This window comes from Bos indicus x Bos taurus, chromosome 11 (assembly GCF_003369695.1).
Source record: "Bos indicus x Bos taurus breed Angus x Brahman F1 hybrid chromosome 11, Bos_hybrid_MaternalHap_v2.0, whole genome shotgun sequence".
NCBI lineage: Eukaryota > Metazoa > Chordata > Mammalia > Artiodactyla > Bovidae > Bos > Bos indicus x Bos taurus.
In genome coordinates, this window is record NC_040086.1 from 27546621 (window position 1) to 27564285 (window position 17665).

Genomic DNA, 17665 nt, shown 5'->3' on the forward strand with positions numbered 1-17665 from the left:
GCTAGTGAGGAGGACTGATGGGAGAAGAGGGAGTTATAAATGTAGGGAAAAAGAGGATACAAGTTGTACTTTTAGATATATTGAGTTTGAGTTGTTAAGATATTCCTGAGAAAATCTCTCACAGCCAAATGGAAAGGGAGAGCTAGAATTTAGAAGAAAGGCCTGGACTAGAGATGTGGAAATGCAGGACTGGAACTGGCAGTGGAGGGGTGAGAGATGAAGACAGTCATATGAGTGGATGCACTCAATCAGAGGAAGATAAAGAATAAAAGGAGAAGGTGAATAAGGCAAAAACCTGAAGAATATCTACATTGAGAGGGCCAGAGGAAGAAGAGAAGTCAGAGAGGATAGAATGTGAAAACAATCATGGAAGATCAGTAAGCTAATGGAGTCAAAAGTAGCAGAATAGATTAAGTGGTTTAAGGACAGAAAGAGACCACTTTTTGACAATTAGGAGGTTATTTGTTGAGAGAGTGATTCCAGAGTGGTAAGGACAGAAGCCAATCTACAAAAGCTGGGAGAAAACAAGCAGTGAAAATTAGAGGCAGATAATTCTTCTGAGACGTTTGGCAATGAAAAGAAGGAGCATTGAGACAGAAGTTCTAAGAGGAAATAAAAAAGTGGTTGCTTCTTTGAGCTTTTAGGGAGTGAAGAATGGGATACCAGATTAGCAATAGGTCTGTGGGGCAAAACAAAAGCAATAAATGATGGAGACATTAAGATACAAGAGACAGTCATAACATTTTATAAAGAGAAATAGAATCAGGAGATGGAAGGGTAGGTCAGGGAAGTGTGGGACAGAATGAGTAAAGATAGGGAGATAATCTCAGGAAAGTGGTTCTGAATTTTTTCAGTGAAGTAGGACACATCAGCTAAATGTGAGCAGATCCTGAAATAAGTAAAAGATTGAGAACAGAACGGGTTCAAAGGACTATTGAAATAAAATCTATCTGTGGCAATAGTAGATTTTTAATCCCATGTTCTTATACCTTCTCTAATATGGATTTTCTTACTATGCTTTTAAATTGACATTTATTGAAGACCTTGCATTATTCCTTACTCTTTCTCGCTTACTTAAAAACATTTTCTGGCAGAGGTGAGTACAATTCTAGGATGAATATGCTACTGCTGCTCTTCACCCACCTCTTCTCTTAAAATGATGGTGACCAAACATTGTTACTATCAAGCTGCTTATTTTGAAATGTACATGTTTCATTCTAAAAAAAAAAAAACATAACGAAAGGAATTATTTTGGGTGCAGTACTCAACGAAACATCGTATTTGCAGCATAACAGCATAAAATTCTGCATACTCTACATGAAGAATCCATTTTCTACAGAACCCTTAATAAAATAAAAAAGGCAAACTTTCCTTTATCAGAGGAATAATGTTTTCCCCAGAGGAAAGACAGAGTCTAATCTCATGTGATGATACAGAAGAATACCCAAAGACAGCATATTCCAGATACTTTTTTTTTTCCCTTAAGAAGCACACAAAACACAAGTCTTGTTATATTTTTGTGCTGAACACAGACTGTCTTTAAGGGTATGATTCCCTTAATTTGAAAGGCAATTATGATTACATTTAAATCTGGCTCCACACTAGCTTTTTAATTGTGAGCTCAGGTTTTGGAGTGTCATAGATCTGGTTCAAATCTTGGTTTCACCAGTTGAATTATCTTAGGCAATTTACTTCACCCATCTGGGACTTTGTATACTTAAAGAAGTGGTAATATTAATAGCACTAACCTTATACAATTGCTGTGGGGTTTAAACAAGTTGATGCTTCTAAAGTGCCTGGTAATGAGGATATACTCCATGAAGGTTTGTTTTTATTAACTATTCCTCAAATCTGACCTATGCTATGTTTTCCTATCTCCATCTCTTTTAAACATCTCTTTTCCTCCTTCTACTGGCTGAAACACCTAGCCCAAATGCCATCTCCTGCATGAAACCTTATAAGAAATTCCAATCTGGAAATGAAATCTTTCTCCTGTGAACAGGTTTGTGTTTCAAACTTAGCAAAAAGGGAACCCTCTTACACTGTTGGTGGGAATGCCAACTAGTACAGCCACTATGGAGAACAGTGTGGAGATTCCTTAAAAAACTGGAAATAGAACTGCCATACGACCCAGCAATCCCACTGCTGGGCACACACACCGAGGAAACCAGAACTGAAAGAGACACGTGTACCCCAATGTTCATCACAGCACTGTTTATAATAGCCAGGACATGGAAGCAACCTAGATGTCCATCAGCAGACAAATGGATAAGAAAGCTGTGGTACATATACACAATGGAATATTACTCAGCTATTAAAAAGAATACATTTGAATCAGTTCTAATGAGGTGGATGAAACTGGAGCCTATTATACAGAGTGAAGTAAGCCAGAAAGAAAAACATCAATACAGTATACTAACGCATATATATGGAATTTAGAAAGATGGTAATGATAACCCTGTATGTGAGACAGCAAAAGAGACAGAGATGTATAGAACAGTCTTTTGGACTCTGTGGGAGAGGGAGAGGGTGGGATGATTTGGGAGAATGGCACTGAAACATGTATATTATCATATGTGAAACGAATCGCCAGTCCAGGTTCAATGCATGGGACAGGGTGTTCAGGGCTGGTGCACTGGGATGACCCTGAGGGATGGTATGGGGAAGGAGGTAGGAGGAGGGTTTAGGATGGGGAACACATGTACACCCATGGCATATTCATGGCAATGTATGGCAAAACCACTACAATATTGTAATTAGCCTCCAATTAAAATGAATAAATTTATTTATAAAAAAAACCCCAAAGGGCTGTTAGCAATTACTGACTTCTGTCATGGGTATCTGTGACTAAGTTTCATCCTCCCTGTTTTGGTAGGCTCCCTGGGACCATAAACCACCTCTATTCATTTTTATATTCTTTAGGCCGTACCACGGCACTCTGTACATTCAAAGTGATGAATGAAATCATCAACAATAAAATTCATAAGAGTAAAAAAATGAAACTATAAAGAACATGAAGAAAATATGGGAACACTGAATTCATCTTAGAAATCACGTGTCTTAAGAAAAAGAATAATACAGTTACTTCATAAAAAATTAAACATTCATATTTCAAAACATATCTGCATTATAAACAGATACAAAATTAAACTAGAAAAAAATCTCAGCCCATATGAAACACTTTAATATTTAATAGAGAATCCCTATACATAAATACAACTTTTAAGTACTATAAATAATAAAAATAGTAAAAAAAAAAAAAAAAAAAACTAGACTTTTAAAAACCACTAAATGACTAACTTAGGTTACAAAATACCATGATCTCAGTTTTCTAAAATATGAATGTGAGAGAGAATATCATAAATACCAAAGTAAAAAGACTTAATGGCTTCACATTTTGGTGTATTTCTGGGAGTGACATCATGGTAGGGTAGCATTAAAGCTCTTTATGTTTCTACCATTTTCCTAATATAACTAAAAATGAAATTTACTGCAATGGAATTTACTTTCACAGGACTGAAATCAAACCACTGATGACCTAATCACATCTGTAATGAGCTTCTCCTCCCTGGGAAGACCCCTTTGTAACATCGTATGAAAAGTATGAACTACCTATGTTGAGTGATGTCTGTACTAAGTATAATCGAAAGTTAGAAACCGCTATCACAGTTCCAAAGTGGATAACGGGGATGGTAAGCAAATTTAGATAAATTACCATTTTTTCCTCTAGATTTTAAAGGTCAAGAGTGGAATTTCATGTAGAGAAATTTTCCATGAAAGAGTCCTCAAGTACTCTGCTTCTGAGAGACAAGGCTACTCCCAAAGAAAGCAGAGAGAAGGATGAAGTCACTGGTAAGGGCTTTTATGCTCCACGTGCAGAAACTAGCCTATGTAAAAGCTGGCAGAGAAGTCCTGTCTAATTTAGTCCTGTCTAAATTAAAGATTTCTCAGGTTTGAACATTGCTGGTGGCATTATAAATCAGTATGTTACTTGGCAATGTACATTAAGAGCCACATAAACTTTCAAACCCTTTGGCAGAGTAATTCCACTTCTAGGAATCCATCATAAGGAACCACTACTAGTATGACTATTAGCTTCCCAGGTGGCTTAGTGGTAAGAATCTGCCTGCCAATGCAGGAGCTGCAGGAGACTCAGGTTTGTTCCCTGAGTCAGGAAGATACTCTGGAGAGGAAATGGTAACCCATTCCAGTATTTTTGCCAGGATAATCCCATGGACAGAGGAGCCTGGTGAGTTACAGTCCATGGCACTGCAAAGAGTCGGACATGACTGAGGATGCACACACGAGTACTACTATTTCTAAACTACAGTCCAGTCATTAAATGGAATATTATTTAGCCTTTAAAAAGCAATATGCAGAAACCAAAAATGTGTGCTTATATTAGAAAGGAACTTGAAGAACATATAAACCACATTCGAACTACATCATGGAAACAAACAAAAGTGTATATTAAAAAAGATACTGGCTTGCATACAGCAAAATGCTAATTTGGAGATGACAACTCTTGCAAGAAGTCTATAAATCCATGTGCATATATGCATCTTCTCAAACAAACACTAAAAATACAATTACTGTGAGATCACAATTTTTTTAATATTAAAAAAATGAGAACCATGTGCTAGGATTAAGAATGGGACAAGGATGCCCATTCTGACCACTCCTATTCAATACAGTACTGAAAATTCTGGCTGTTGCAATAGGCAAGGAAGAGAAACGAAAAGCATGAAGATTAAAAAAAAAAGTAGTCTATTTATTTGCTGATAATGTAATTGTTTATATAGGAAGATTTAAAGAATCCACAAACACCTACTAAGATCTAGTAAATGAACTTATCAAGGTCACAGGATACAAAGTTACTATTAAAAAGCAATTTTGTCTTCACATATTAGCAGAAAACAATCAGCAACAAATTTTTAAAAATTCTACTTGCAATAGGGTTTAAAAGCATATTTAATAAAACATATGCAAGACCGCTACACTAGAAACTAAAAAACACTGTTGAGAGAAATGACAGAAGTTTTAAATAAATGGAAAGATAAAGTAAGTCCACTATCAAAAGACTCAATAAATATTATGAAGACATCAGTTGTTCCTAAATTCACCTATGGACTCAATATAAGCCCAATCAGAATCCTACCAGGTTTTGTTTTTTTTTTTTAATGTAAATTGACAAGTTCATTCTACAATTTATAGGAAAATCAAATCCTCTAGAATATTCAGAGCACTGTTGGAAAAACAAAGTCAGAGGTCTTACACTATCTGACTTCAAAATTCAGCATAAAATTATAGTAATCAAGATAGTATGGTACAGACAAAAAGATCAATGAAATAGAAGAGAGAGCTAGAAATAGATTCACACTTACAGAGTCTTCTATTTTAAACAAAGGCACAAAACAATGGGTAAAGAGAAATTGTGTTTTTGTTATTGTTTTTTAAAACGGTGCTGGAATAACTAAATGTTCACAATGAAGAAAGAAAGTGAACCTTGACCCCTAGTTCAAATCATATTAACTTCAGATATATCACTGAATGTAAAAGCTAAAATCATCAAGTTTTAAGAAGAAAACACTGAAGAATAGATTCATGACTTGAGATAGGCGAAAGATTCTTAGCACATACAAAGAAGTAACTTCATATGGAAGAAAAAATGGATAAATTAGACACCAAAATTTCAAAACTTCTGCACATTAATAAGAAAATAAAGAGGTAAGCCACAAACTAGGGCAAAATATTTGTGGAACATATATTTGACAAAGGACTAATAATATACAGAATATGTTTTTAAAATTCTCGTGACTCAATAATAAAAAAAACAACTCAATTAGAAAATGGCTAAATGATATGAACAGAGGGTTCACAGAAGAAGATATACAAATGGCTAAGAAGCACACAAGAAAGTGCTCAATGTCACCAGGGAAATGCAAATTAAAACCACAGAGATACTACCACAGACACAAATACACGAGAATGGCTAACATTAAAAAGACTAATACCAGATGATGGCAAAGAGAACTGTTAGCATTGTTGATGGAAGTTTAAAATGGTACAATTAATTACACTGGAGTACAGTCTAGAAATTTCTAAAAAAAAACTAAACACCTGATTTATGACCTAGCAAATCCTCTCCTAAGTATTTTTCCAAGGTAAGTGAAAATAATACATGTCAACAACAAAAATTATACAAGAATGTTCAAAGTGGCTTTACTCAAAATAGCCAAAAACTTGGAAATAGGCAAAGTTCCTTCAGTAAGGAGAATAAACTATGGAATAATCATACAATGGCACAATTATTTAGCAATAAAAAGGAACCAGATACTTGTTCATGTTAAAACATGAATTTAAAAAATCTCTAAATGTTGAAAGAAGCCTTACACAAAAAAGTACAACTGTATGATGTCATTCATATGAAGTTCAAGAAGAGGGAAACTAATCTTTGGTTGAAAAATGTGAACATGTGGTCAGCTCTGAGAGGCTAGGACAGGGATTATGTTAACAAGGATTATGCTAGAATATGGGATTCTATTAATCCCAGGGATTATCTGGGAAGGGGTACAAAGAAACATTTTAGGATGATGGTAACGTTTTTCATCTTGATAGAGGTTTGGGTTACCAGATGTAGGTATTTATTTGCCAAAATTCAGCTCTTATACACCTAAAATTTAAATGTATGTGAATTTTACCTCAAAAGACAAAAAGATCAAGAACTACTGAATTCTAGTTAATGATATACATGCCAAAGTATTAGCTAAAAGTGTGCTGATATCTGCAATTTTCTTTAAAATATATATAAAAAAGAAATGGACTAATGGACAAAAGATGGATAAGTGAAAACACGGGCATAACAAAATATTAATGCTAAAATCTAGGTGAGGGTATATTGGGATTCACTGTAAAAATTTTTTTCAACATTTCTCTATGCTTAAATTTTTTTATAATAAAATATTGGGAGAAAAAAGATATCACTGCTGATGTTGACAGAGTATTCTTTTTTTTGTATTTTCTAAGTTTTCTATAATGTTTATAGAAATTTCTAAAATGTTTACAATCTTAAACATTTTAAAAGAAATTAAATTACATTTCTTAAAATAATCAAACATAAATTATTTTAAAACAAGTTAAAAATCTTAGATTCAGTGAAAATTAAAATGTCCACTATTTTTCAACTGTTTAGTTCACTAGAAGTCTTAAGTACGTAGTTGTGTAGCAAGTCACTATTTTTGAACTAATTAAAAACCGTGAACTAATCAAATGTGGTATTAAATTTTTTTCTTTTAATGTCTAATTTTAAACTTTCCCTTGTACTCAAACCTTTCCCTGTGTTAATTAATGTATTCTCATTAAAAGTGTATCATTTCTTAGACTCTATAATAACTAAGCAGGGCAATATTTCTTATGAAATCTGAGAGCTGGCTGTTTACTGAAGGCCTTTATCTTTAGATAAGCATAAGCTTTAAGCCAGGTGCTAGTCATTTGTGTCTTGTTAATTTCCAAAACAAACAGAGGAGAGTGCCATGCAATTTCCATTACACACACTTCACCATTAGGACCAGGGTTTATTAGCTTGACACTGCTCCAGGAATAATGGTTTCATTCCTCACTGAAATAAAATAATGTGCCACACAACTCAGCAATGCGGAACTTCTCAAAAATGTTGTCATGTTAAACACGGTCATATTTTTAAAGTCTCCATTATGTCATAACAAAGGCCATTTGCTGTAGAGAACTCATTGTGAGCACAGAGAATTCCCACAGGGGCCCCAGACTTACCTCATTGCTGTGTCATACGATTCCGGGTGAATACAAGTTTGGTCCAAAGGATTTGGCTTTAGTACAACGTTCACTGTAGTTTTGCTCCTTTTCTTGCCTTGCTTCTCATTTGTGACCTCAACACCTGCTGAAGCTGTTACAGCAACTCCCTGAGTTTGGCCTGCAGATTCAGTTTGCTGACTACTGTAACCATTCAAAACAGAAAATAACAAACTTCTGTAAAGCAATTATCTTTTAATTAAAAAATAAAATAAAATAATACTATGTTTCTGTCATAAAAAAAAAAAAACACTATGGGGGGATGTGGGAGGGTTAAAGGGTGGGCAGAGGGTTAGAGTCTTTCATTAAAAATGAGCTTACTTCTCTGCCAAATAAATATACACAAACAGCCACCAGATTTTGACCATGCACTTCACAGACATTACCACTTATTTGTTTAAACCTATTAATAGGGCTTTCTGTTACTTAAAGCCCCAAACATTCTTAATTGATTCTGCCCGTGTAATTGGCATTCTAGGAGAGAACAGAGAAAAACAGACGAAAATAAATTAAATGAGGAGGAGAAAGAAAAGGTGATTTCTCAGAGCTGAAAAAAAACAGAAGCTCCAAAAAAAAAAACAAAAAAAACCCACAAGCTCCCCAAAGGAATCTACTGAGTATAAAACAGAATGAATGGGAAAAGAATGACTAGAAAAAGACTCACATTTGACTTATGACAGGGAAACTTTAGAATTTAAAAAATTAAGAGATAAAAATAAAACATTACTTTGAAAGGAACTAGAATCAAACTGGCATCAGTTTTCTCACTGACAAACACAGACACCGGAACATAGTGGAACAATATTTTAAGTCTGAGACAAAATGATTTTGAATCTAGAATTATATACCTAGGCAAACTACAGTCAAGTTAAAATCACTTTCAGACATGTAAGGACTGTGGTATAACCCATATAATATACTCTCTCTGAAAAGCAATTCTTGAGTATGAACTCCAGCAAAAACATTGAGTTCAAGAAAAATGATAATGTGGGCTATAAGAAACAGTGATGAGTACAGGAACCATAAAAATCACTAGGTTAAATAACTGTTCATGAATATTGTAAAAAATGTATAAAAAGAACAGTCTGAAACTAAAATCCCAGATTATCTCACCACAGGACACAGCATTGAAGGGAAGAAGGTTGGGAAGAGACCTTTGGTACTACTTTTCTCTAGGAGGAGTACAGAGACACCTATTAACTCCAGAGACCAATCCAAATCAAATTTAAAGATAATAACCAGAAGAACAGAAGAAAGATACAAAAGCTGAAATTACTAAGAGGAGATAAAGATGAGTAAGGAAGACAATCTGATTTCGGTGTTGGCCATATGGTGATGTTCATGTGTAGAGTCTTCTCTTGTGTTGTTGGAAGAGAGTGTTTGCTATGACCAGTGCATTCTCTTGGCAAAACTCTTTTAGCCTTTGCCCTGCTTCATTCTGTACTCAAAGGCCAAATTTGCCTGATATTCCAGGTGTTTCTTGACTTCCTATTTTTGCATTCCAGTCCCCTGTAATGAAAAGGACATCTTTTTGGGTGTTAGTTCTAAAAGGTCTTGTAGGTCTTCATAGAACTGTTCAACTTCAGCTTCTTCAGCATTACTGGTTGGGGCACAGACTTGGATTACTGTGATAATGAATGGTTTGCCTTAGAAACAAACAGAGATCATTCTGTCATTTTTTGAGTTGCATCCAAGTACTGCATTTTGGACTCTTTTGTTGACTATGATGGCTATCCCATTTCTTCTAAGGGATTCCTGCCCACAGTAATAGATATAATGGTTATCTGAGTTAAATTCAACCATTCCGGTCCACTTTAGTTCACCGATCCCTAAAATGTTGATGTACACTCTTGGCATCTCCTGTTTGACCACTTCCAATTTGCCTTGATTCATGGAACTAACATTCCAGGTTCCTATGCAATATTGCTCTTTACAGCATTGGACCTTGCTTCTATCACAAGTCACATCCACAACTGGGTGTTGTTTTTGCTTTGGCTCTGTCCCTTCATTCTTTCTGGAGTTATTTCTCCACTGACCTCCAGTAGCATATTGGGCAGCTACCGACCTGGGGAGTTCATCTTTCAGTGTCCTATCTTTTTGCCTTTTCATACTATTTATGGGGTTCTCAAGGCAAGAATATTGAAGGGGTTTGGCCATTCCCTTCTCCAGTGGATCACATTTTGTGAGAACTCTCCACCATGACCCGTCCATCTTGAGTGGCCCTACACGGCATGGCTTAGTTTCATTGAGTTAGACAAGGCTGTGGTCCATACGATCAGATTGGCTAGTTTTCTGTGATTGTGGTTTCAGTCTGTCTGCCCTCTGATGACCTCTCTTAGCACCTACTGTCTTACTGGGGTTTCCAAAGAATAGCAAGGAGAGATAATAAAGCTTTCCTCAGTGATCAGTGAAAAGAAATAGAGGAAAATAATAGAATGGGAAAGACTAGAGATCTCTTTAAGAAAATCAGAGATACCAAGGGAACTTTTCATGCAAAGATGGGCACAATAAAGGACAGAAATGGTATGGAACTAACAAAAGCAGAAGATATTAAAAAGAGATGGCAAGAATACACAGAAGAACTATACAAAAAAGATCTTCATGACCCAGATAATCATGATGGTGTGATCACTCACCTAGAGCTAGACATCCTGGAATGCAAACTCAAGTGGGCCTTAGGAAGCATCACTACGAACAAAGCTAGTGGAGGTGATGGAATTCCAGTCGAGCTATTTCAAATCTTGAAAGATGATGCTGTGAAAGTGCTGCACTCAATATGCCAACAAATTTGGAGAACTCAGCAGTGGCCACAGGACTGGAAAAGGTCAGTTTTCATTCCAATCCCAAAGAAAGGCAATGCCAAAGAATGCTCAAACTACTGCACAATTGCACTCATCTCACACGCTAGCAAAATAATGCTCAAAATTCTCCAAGCCAGGCTTCAGCAATACGAGAACCGTGAACTTCCAAATGTTCAAGCTGGATTTAGGAAAGGCAGAGGAACCAGAGTCAAATTGGCAACATACACTGGATCACTGAAAAAGCAAAAGAGTTCCAGAAAAACATCTATTTCTGCTTTACTGACTATGCCAAAGCCTTTGACTGTGTGGGTCACAATAAACTGTGGAAAATGCTGAAAAAGATGGGAATACCAGGCCACCTGACCTGTCTCTTGAGAAATCTGTATGCAGGTCAGGAAGCAACAGTTAGAACTGGACATGGAACAACAGACTGGTTCCAAATAGGAAAAGGAATACATCAAGGCTGTCTATTGTCACCCTGCTTATTTAACTTATATGCAGAGTGCATCATGAGAAATGCTGGGCTGGAGGAAGCACAAGCTAGAATCAAGACTGTTTATAATAGCCAGGACATGGAAGCAACCTAGATGTCCATCAGCAGACAAATGGATAAGAAAGCTGTGGTACATATACACAATGGAATATTACTCAGCCATTAAAAAGAATACATTTGAATCAGTTCTAATGAGGTGGATGAAACTGGAGCCTATTATACAGAGTGAAGTAAGCCAGAAAGAAAAACACCAATACAGTATACTAACGCATATATATGGAATTTAGAAAGATGGTAACAATAACCCTTGTATGCGAGACAGCAAAAGAGACACAGATGTATACAACAGTCTTTTGGACTCTGTGGGAGAGGGAGAGGGTGGGATGATTTGGGAGAATGGCATTGAAACATGTATAATATCATATAAGAAACGAATCGCCAGTCCAGGTTCAATGCAGGATGCTTGGGGCTGGTGCACTGGGATGACCCAGAGGGATGGTATGGGGAGGGAGGTGGGAGGGGGGTTCAGGATGGGGAGCACATGTACACCCGTGGCGGATTCATGTTGATGTATGGCAAAACCAGAAGCATAAAGCAGAGACATTACTTTGCCAACAAAGGTCCATCTAGTCAAGGCTATGGTTTTTCCTGTGGTCATGTATGGATGTGAGAGTTGGACTGTGAAGAAGGCTGAGCGCCAAAGAATTGATGCTTTTGAACTGTGGTGTTGGAGAAGACTCTTGAGAGTCCCTTGGACTGCAGGGAGATCCAACCAGTCCATTCTGAAGGAGATCAGCCCTGGGATTTCTTTGGAAGGAATGATGCTAAAGCTGAAACTCTAGTACTTTGGCCACCTCACGTGAAGAGTTGACTCATTGGAAAAGACTCTGATGCTGGGAGGTATTGGGGGCAAGAGGATAAGGGAACGACAGAGGATGAGATGGCTGGATGGCATCACTGACTTGATGGACGTGAGTCTGAGTGAACTCTGGGAGTTGGTGATGGACAGGGAGGCCTGGCGTGCTGCGATTCATGGGGTTGCAGAGTCGGACACGACTGAGCGACTGATCTGATCCGATCTGATGGTAAAATCAATAAAATACTGTAAAGTAATAAGCCTCCAATTAAAATAAATAAATTTAAATTAAAAAAATTTTTTTAAAGCACTAAAACTAAAAAAAATGTATGTAGAGAAAAATTTCTAAAAGGTGAAATACAAGTTGATAGTAAGCACAAATAAAACAAAATTATTAGCCAAAAAAAAAAAAAGACTGCCAGGAGAAATATCAATAACCTCAGATATGCAGATGACATCACCCTTATGGCAGAAAGTGAAGAACTAAAGAGCTTTTTGATGAAAGTGAAAGAGGAGAATGAAAAAGTTGGCTTAAATTCAGAAAACTAAGATCATGGCACCTGTTCCCATCACTTCATGGCAAACAGATGGGGAAACAGTGGAAACAGTGTCAGACATTATTTTTGGGGGCTCCAAAATCACTGCAGATGGTGACTGCAGCCATGAAATTAAAAGACACTCCTTGGAAGGAAAGTTATGACCAACCTAGATAGCATATTAAAAAGCAGAGACATTACTTTGTCAACAAAGGTTTGTCTAGTCAAGACTACCGGTTTTTCCAGTAGTCATGTATGGATGTGAGAGTTGGACTGTAAAGAATGCTGAGCACTGAAGAATCAATGCTTTTGAACTGTGGTGTTGGAGAAGACTCTTGAGAGTCCCTTGGACTGCAAGGAGATCCAACCAGTCCATGTAAAGCAGATCAGTCCTGGGTGTTCATTGGAAGGACTGATGCTGAAGCTGAAACTCCAATACTTTGGCCACCTGATGGGAAGAGCTGACTCATCTGAAAAGTCCCTGATGCTGGGAAAGATTGAGGGCAGGAGGAAAAGGGGACAACAGAGGATGAGATGGTTAGATGGCATCACCAACTCAATGGACATGAGTTTGGGTAAATTCCAGGAGTTGGTGATAGACAGGAAGCCAGGGCAGGCATGGGGTTGCAAAGAGTCGGACACGACTGAGCAACTGAACTGAAGTGAAGGAAGACAAGGAGAAAAACAGGAAGGAGCCCTGTTAACTGACAAATGTAACAAACTGCATGAAAAAAAAAGAATCAGGAGGCATGAAGAGAAAATATAAAAGATGGAAGTTCAAACATATCAATAAGCATAACTTTGAATGGATTAAGATTAAGCAAAAACAGAAAATCTATGAGTCATATAAAAAACTGAACATCATAGAAAGTTTGAAAATAAAAAATACCAAGCATATTCTGAAAAGGCAGATACGGCAACAACGTTAGCAAACAAAATAGATTTGAAAATAAAAGCACTCAATAAGATAGCAGTAGTCATTCTGAATAAATGCATGACCCATCAAGGAAATATAATAGTGGTGAATCTTCAAGTCCTTCATTACCAGTTGAAAACAACTACGGCTTTGAAATAACCCAAATGTTCAACAGAGCACTGATTAGATTAAATTACAGTCCATTTATAAATTAAATACTGTGCTGGCATATATAAAGAATGATATAAGTCAATAAGTAATATGTGGAAAGAGACCCAAGATATATTACTGAAACAAAACAAGTTTCAACTAGTTGTATACCATAAGTTGTTCTGTATGCATTTAAAAATAATAGACACATATATATAAGCTTATATAAGTATACATTTAGTTTTGGAAGCAATAATAAGAAACTATTTTGAAGGGACAAGTTGGGGTACACTTTTCACTTTATTCTTTTTTATACTGTTTGAATTTACTAACCAAGTGCTTTACTGGTTAATTAATCGATTCTTCCCACTATATGAAGTGTCACCTTTATCATAAATTAAATTCCCTCTGTGTTTTAGTGTATTGCAGACTCTATTCTGTTCTACCTATTTCTACATCAAACCCAAACTGTTTTAATTACTATGGCTTCAAAATATATTCTGCTTTTCAGAGGGGCTGGTTTTCCCTCAGTCTTTTCCAGAAAAAAATAAATGATTATAACTTTTGTGTCAGAAGAAAAAAATACACAATGAATGAATCAAGTAGTTCCAAAGCTGCTGCTGCTAAGTCGCGTCAGTCGCGTCCAACTCGGTGCGACCCCAGAGCAGCAAATGCATAAAAGCCAGTCTTTTATGACTACAAAATGCTAAGACGTTCACCCAATTTCTTTGCTTTTTGTGCTACCAGGATTAGAAAGCAAGAATTTAGCTCTTAGTTTACACATCTGCTAATTAATGCCTTGGCCCGTTTTCATTGAGGAAGAAGCAGGGAAACTCAATTATGCTGCCCCCCCCCCCTTTTTTTTTTTGGCCACACCCCCAAGGCATGCGGAACTCCACTGACCAGGAATGGACTTTGTGGCCCTTGGAGTAGCAGCACATTGTCTTAACCACTGGACCACCAGGGAAGTCCCTCAACTATGCTTAGGGGAACAGCTGTCACTCTGAAGTGGTCATTGCAAAGTCTTCTTTGTAGCCTCATCTTGTGCCAGTCCTTCCACTTGTGGTGCTCCGATCACATTGCCCTTAGCTTCTTTTCCTAAGTGCACCAAAGTGGTCCTGCCTCAGGCCGCTGCACACATACTGTCTGCTCTGCTTGAATGCCTTCCTTCTGATCCCTATGTGACTGGCTACTTCATTTCATTCAAAACTTGGCTCAAATAACTTTTCAGTAAATAACTCATATAAAGCAGTTTATTGCTCCCTAAGATACCATCATATTGCTTTGTTTTAATTTTTATAACACTTATCTGAAACTGTTTTACTAGTTTATTTATTGTCTGTCTCATTTATTAAAACTTAACTCCGTGAGGCCAGTGAATTTGTTCATTTGTTCACTGCTGTATTCCCAATGCCTAGTAAAGATTAAGATAGTCTACACATATTGAATGAAAGAATGAAGAAATGAACAGCTAGGATTTATGCCAGTGAGAAGGATGGGTAACAGTACAAAAGTAGCTTTATATTAGAAACGACAGTGTACACTTTAATAATCACCTGCAAAATGTTCGAATATAATCCTGGTTGACTCTGATGAAACCAGCACATTGTTGGAAAGATTTTGGACCCAGCCCTTTCACTTTCTTCAGCTGTTCTCGGTTGATGAATGGCCCATTTTTCTCACGCCATTCAATAATATTTTTGGCTCGGTTGGCATTGAGTCCAGCGATATGCCTAAAAAAATAAACAAAATGAGTAACGTGGCCAGTATAATTGTTCTAAGAGAACTGAAAGAAAAGATGGCATGTAAAGAAACATAAAAGCAATTGCAATTATATCTTTCATATGTCTCTAAGTTCAGTTAATCAAAGGTGGGTTATGTCAAAAAGACAAAGGGGAAACAGTTTTCCAAGAGGAGTGAAGGACAGTAGGAAGCAAAACAGTGACAAAACCAGGGCTGTCATAAAGATGCTGGCAAACTGGGGAACAGAGGTGTAAGAACACTACTTTTCCTACAGTATTTCTACACTAGTTACACTACTTGTATTTCTAAGGCAAGTAATAATTCTGCCTATTCCCAGTTAGCTTACAAAGTGATTCAGGAGCAGAAGTTACCATAGCTACAGTTGCGTTGTACTATCTTATTTTTTGTCAGCCTGTTCTCCTCAGTAAAGACTTAAACGGTGGAAAGGCACTTATCCATGATAAAAAATACTCTGTCATTAGGTAGTTGACTTGATGTTAATTAGAGAATCTGAATTCTATTATAGAATTCCATATATTGAATTATGGAATGTTTATTACTATGGTAGAAAGTTGCTCTTGTGTAGTTGCTAAGTTGTGTCTGACTCTTTGTGACCTCATGGACTGTGTAGCTTGCGAGGATCCTCTGTCCATGAGATTTCTCAGGCAAGAATTCTAGAGTAGGTTGCTATTTCCTTCTTCAGTGGATCTTCCCAATACAGGGATTGAACTTGCCTCTCCTGCTAGGCAGGTGGGTTCTCGACCATTGAGCCACCAGGGAGGCAACACCTTAAAATGCAAGGGATTATTTTCTGCTGTTCTAATTTCAAAGCAGAAGGATCTAGATTTTTTCCCAGAGGTCCAGAATTTCCAGACTTGTATAATAAATGTAAGATTAGGAACAAAAGAACAGCTCTTCTGTAACCCCAGGGGAAAAAACAGCATGTAAGTCATGATAATAGTATTAATATGATGAAGATTTTGATATGTAACTTGAGGAATCAAGGTAAAAATATGGTAACCATATACCGTGTTCCCTCAGAATTTATCTTCTGGTGATGGCCAGCTTTGACAGATGTAAGCAAGAGACTGAACTAGTGAAAAATATCTACCTATTTATTATGTGATGGGAAATGGCTCTTTTCCATGTTAACCTTATTTAAATTCTATTAGTGACTCAATGGAGAAGGCAATGTCATCCCACTCCAGTACTCTTGCCTGGAAAATCCCACGGGCGGAGAGGCCTGATAGGCTGTAGTCCATGGGGTTGCTAAGAGTTGTACACGACTGAGTGACTTCATTTTCACCTTTCACTTTCATGCATTGGAGAAGGAAATGGCAACCCACTCCAGTGCTCTTGCCTGGAGAATCACAGGGACGGGGGAGCCTGGTGGGCTGCCGTCTATGAGGTCACACAGTCGGACACGACTGAAATAACTTAGCAGCAGCAGCAGCAGTGACTCAACAGTTATCATATGCTCTTCACTTTAGATTTTCAGTATTAAAAATTATAATATATATGAATTGTTATGATTATTTTCTTAAATGATGTCTTCCTCCCTGGCTGATGACTTAAAGCAATGTATGAACTGATCAATTTTCTATACTTGGCAACTTCACACGTGTCCCCTTGTTCTAACTGAGTTTGGACAGTCAGTAAAGAAACTTAAGATTCTGTAATCTTCAGCCACAGACTTCCTGTCTCACCTTAACAAAACTTCTGAACAGATGTTAATATCCACTCCCACAAAACTGACACATTCTTCTACAACACTGTCCAGTGTTGCCTTGAGCAGAGTCTGAGATACATCGTGCTGAAAAGAAAGATCAAACATCAATCAAAAGTAAAGAATGTGGAATTCTTGGACTATTCCATTACTTTGCCTGTATTACAGGTAGCAGGCTAAGACACAGCAAAGTCAATTTGTTCATTTCTCTTAAACACTGTTTGCTGATGTAACTGACCTAAACTTTAGGAATCTGTGTTTCATACTCTCTACTTAAACACTTGAGTACAACAGCACCAGTATTTTTCCTTTAGCTTGCCATAAAAATTACCTCTCGAGTTCGTTAAAACACAGGTTGCTGGGCCCCACACCAAGAGTCTTTGATTCAGTAGGTCTGGGTTGGGGCCTGAGAATTTACATTCCAACAAGCTCTGCAGTACTGCTGCTGCTGGTTCTGGGAGCACACTGAGCCAATGCTGGTTACTATTATTGGCCCGCCACCTTGAAGTCTTGTCTTCACTTGCATGTGTATTATGACCCTTTGTTCTTAAGAGAAGAGTGAACAGGAAGGAGAACATGAATATTCAGTAAGTTTGACAGTAAACCGAACTCTCATA

General features: G+C 37.1%; 1 protein-coding gene across 3 annotated transcripts in view; it reads right to left on the bottom strand.

Annotated features, from left to right (window-relative positions):
* The window catches only part of SRBD1 (S1 RNA binding domain 1), a 244569-nt gene that overhangs the window by 15821 nt on the left and 211083 nt on the right, over nt 1–17665 (bottom strand). For 2 of the 3 annotated variants that reach the window (XM_027555165.1, XM_027555167.1), the window contains 3 exons: nt 17029–17135; nt 15136–15312; nt 7789–7971 (listed from right to left, as the gene is read on the bottom strand). In XM_027555165.1, coding sequence (XP_027410966.1) covers nt 7789–7971; nt 15136–15312; nt 17029–17135 — 467 coding nt within the window. The remainder of the gene's footprint in view (nt 1–7788; nt 7972–15135; nt 15313–17028; nt 17136–17665) is intronic. The other variant, XM_027555166.1, reaches the window with a different exon arrangement.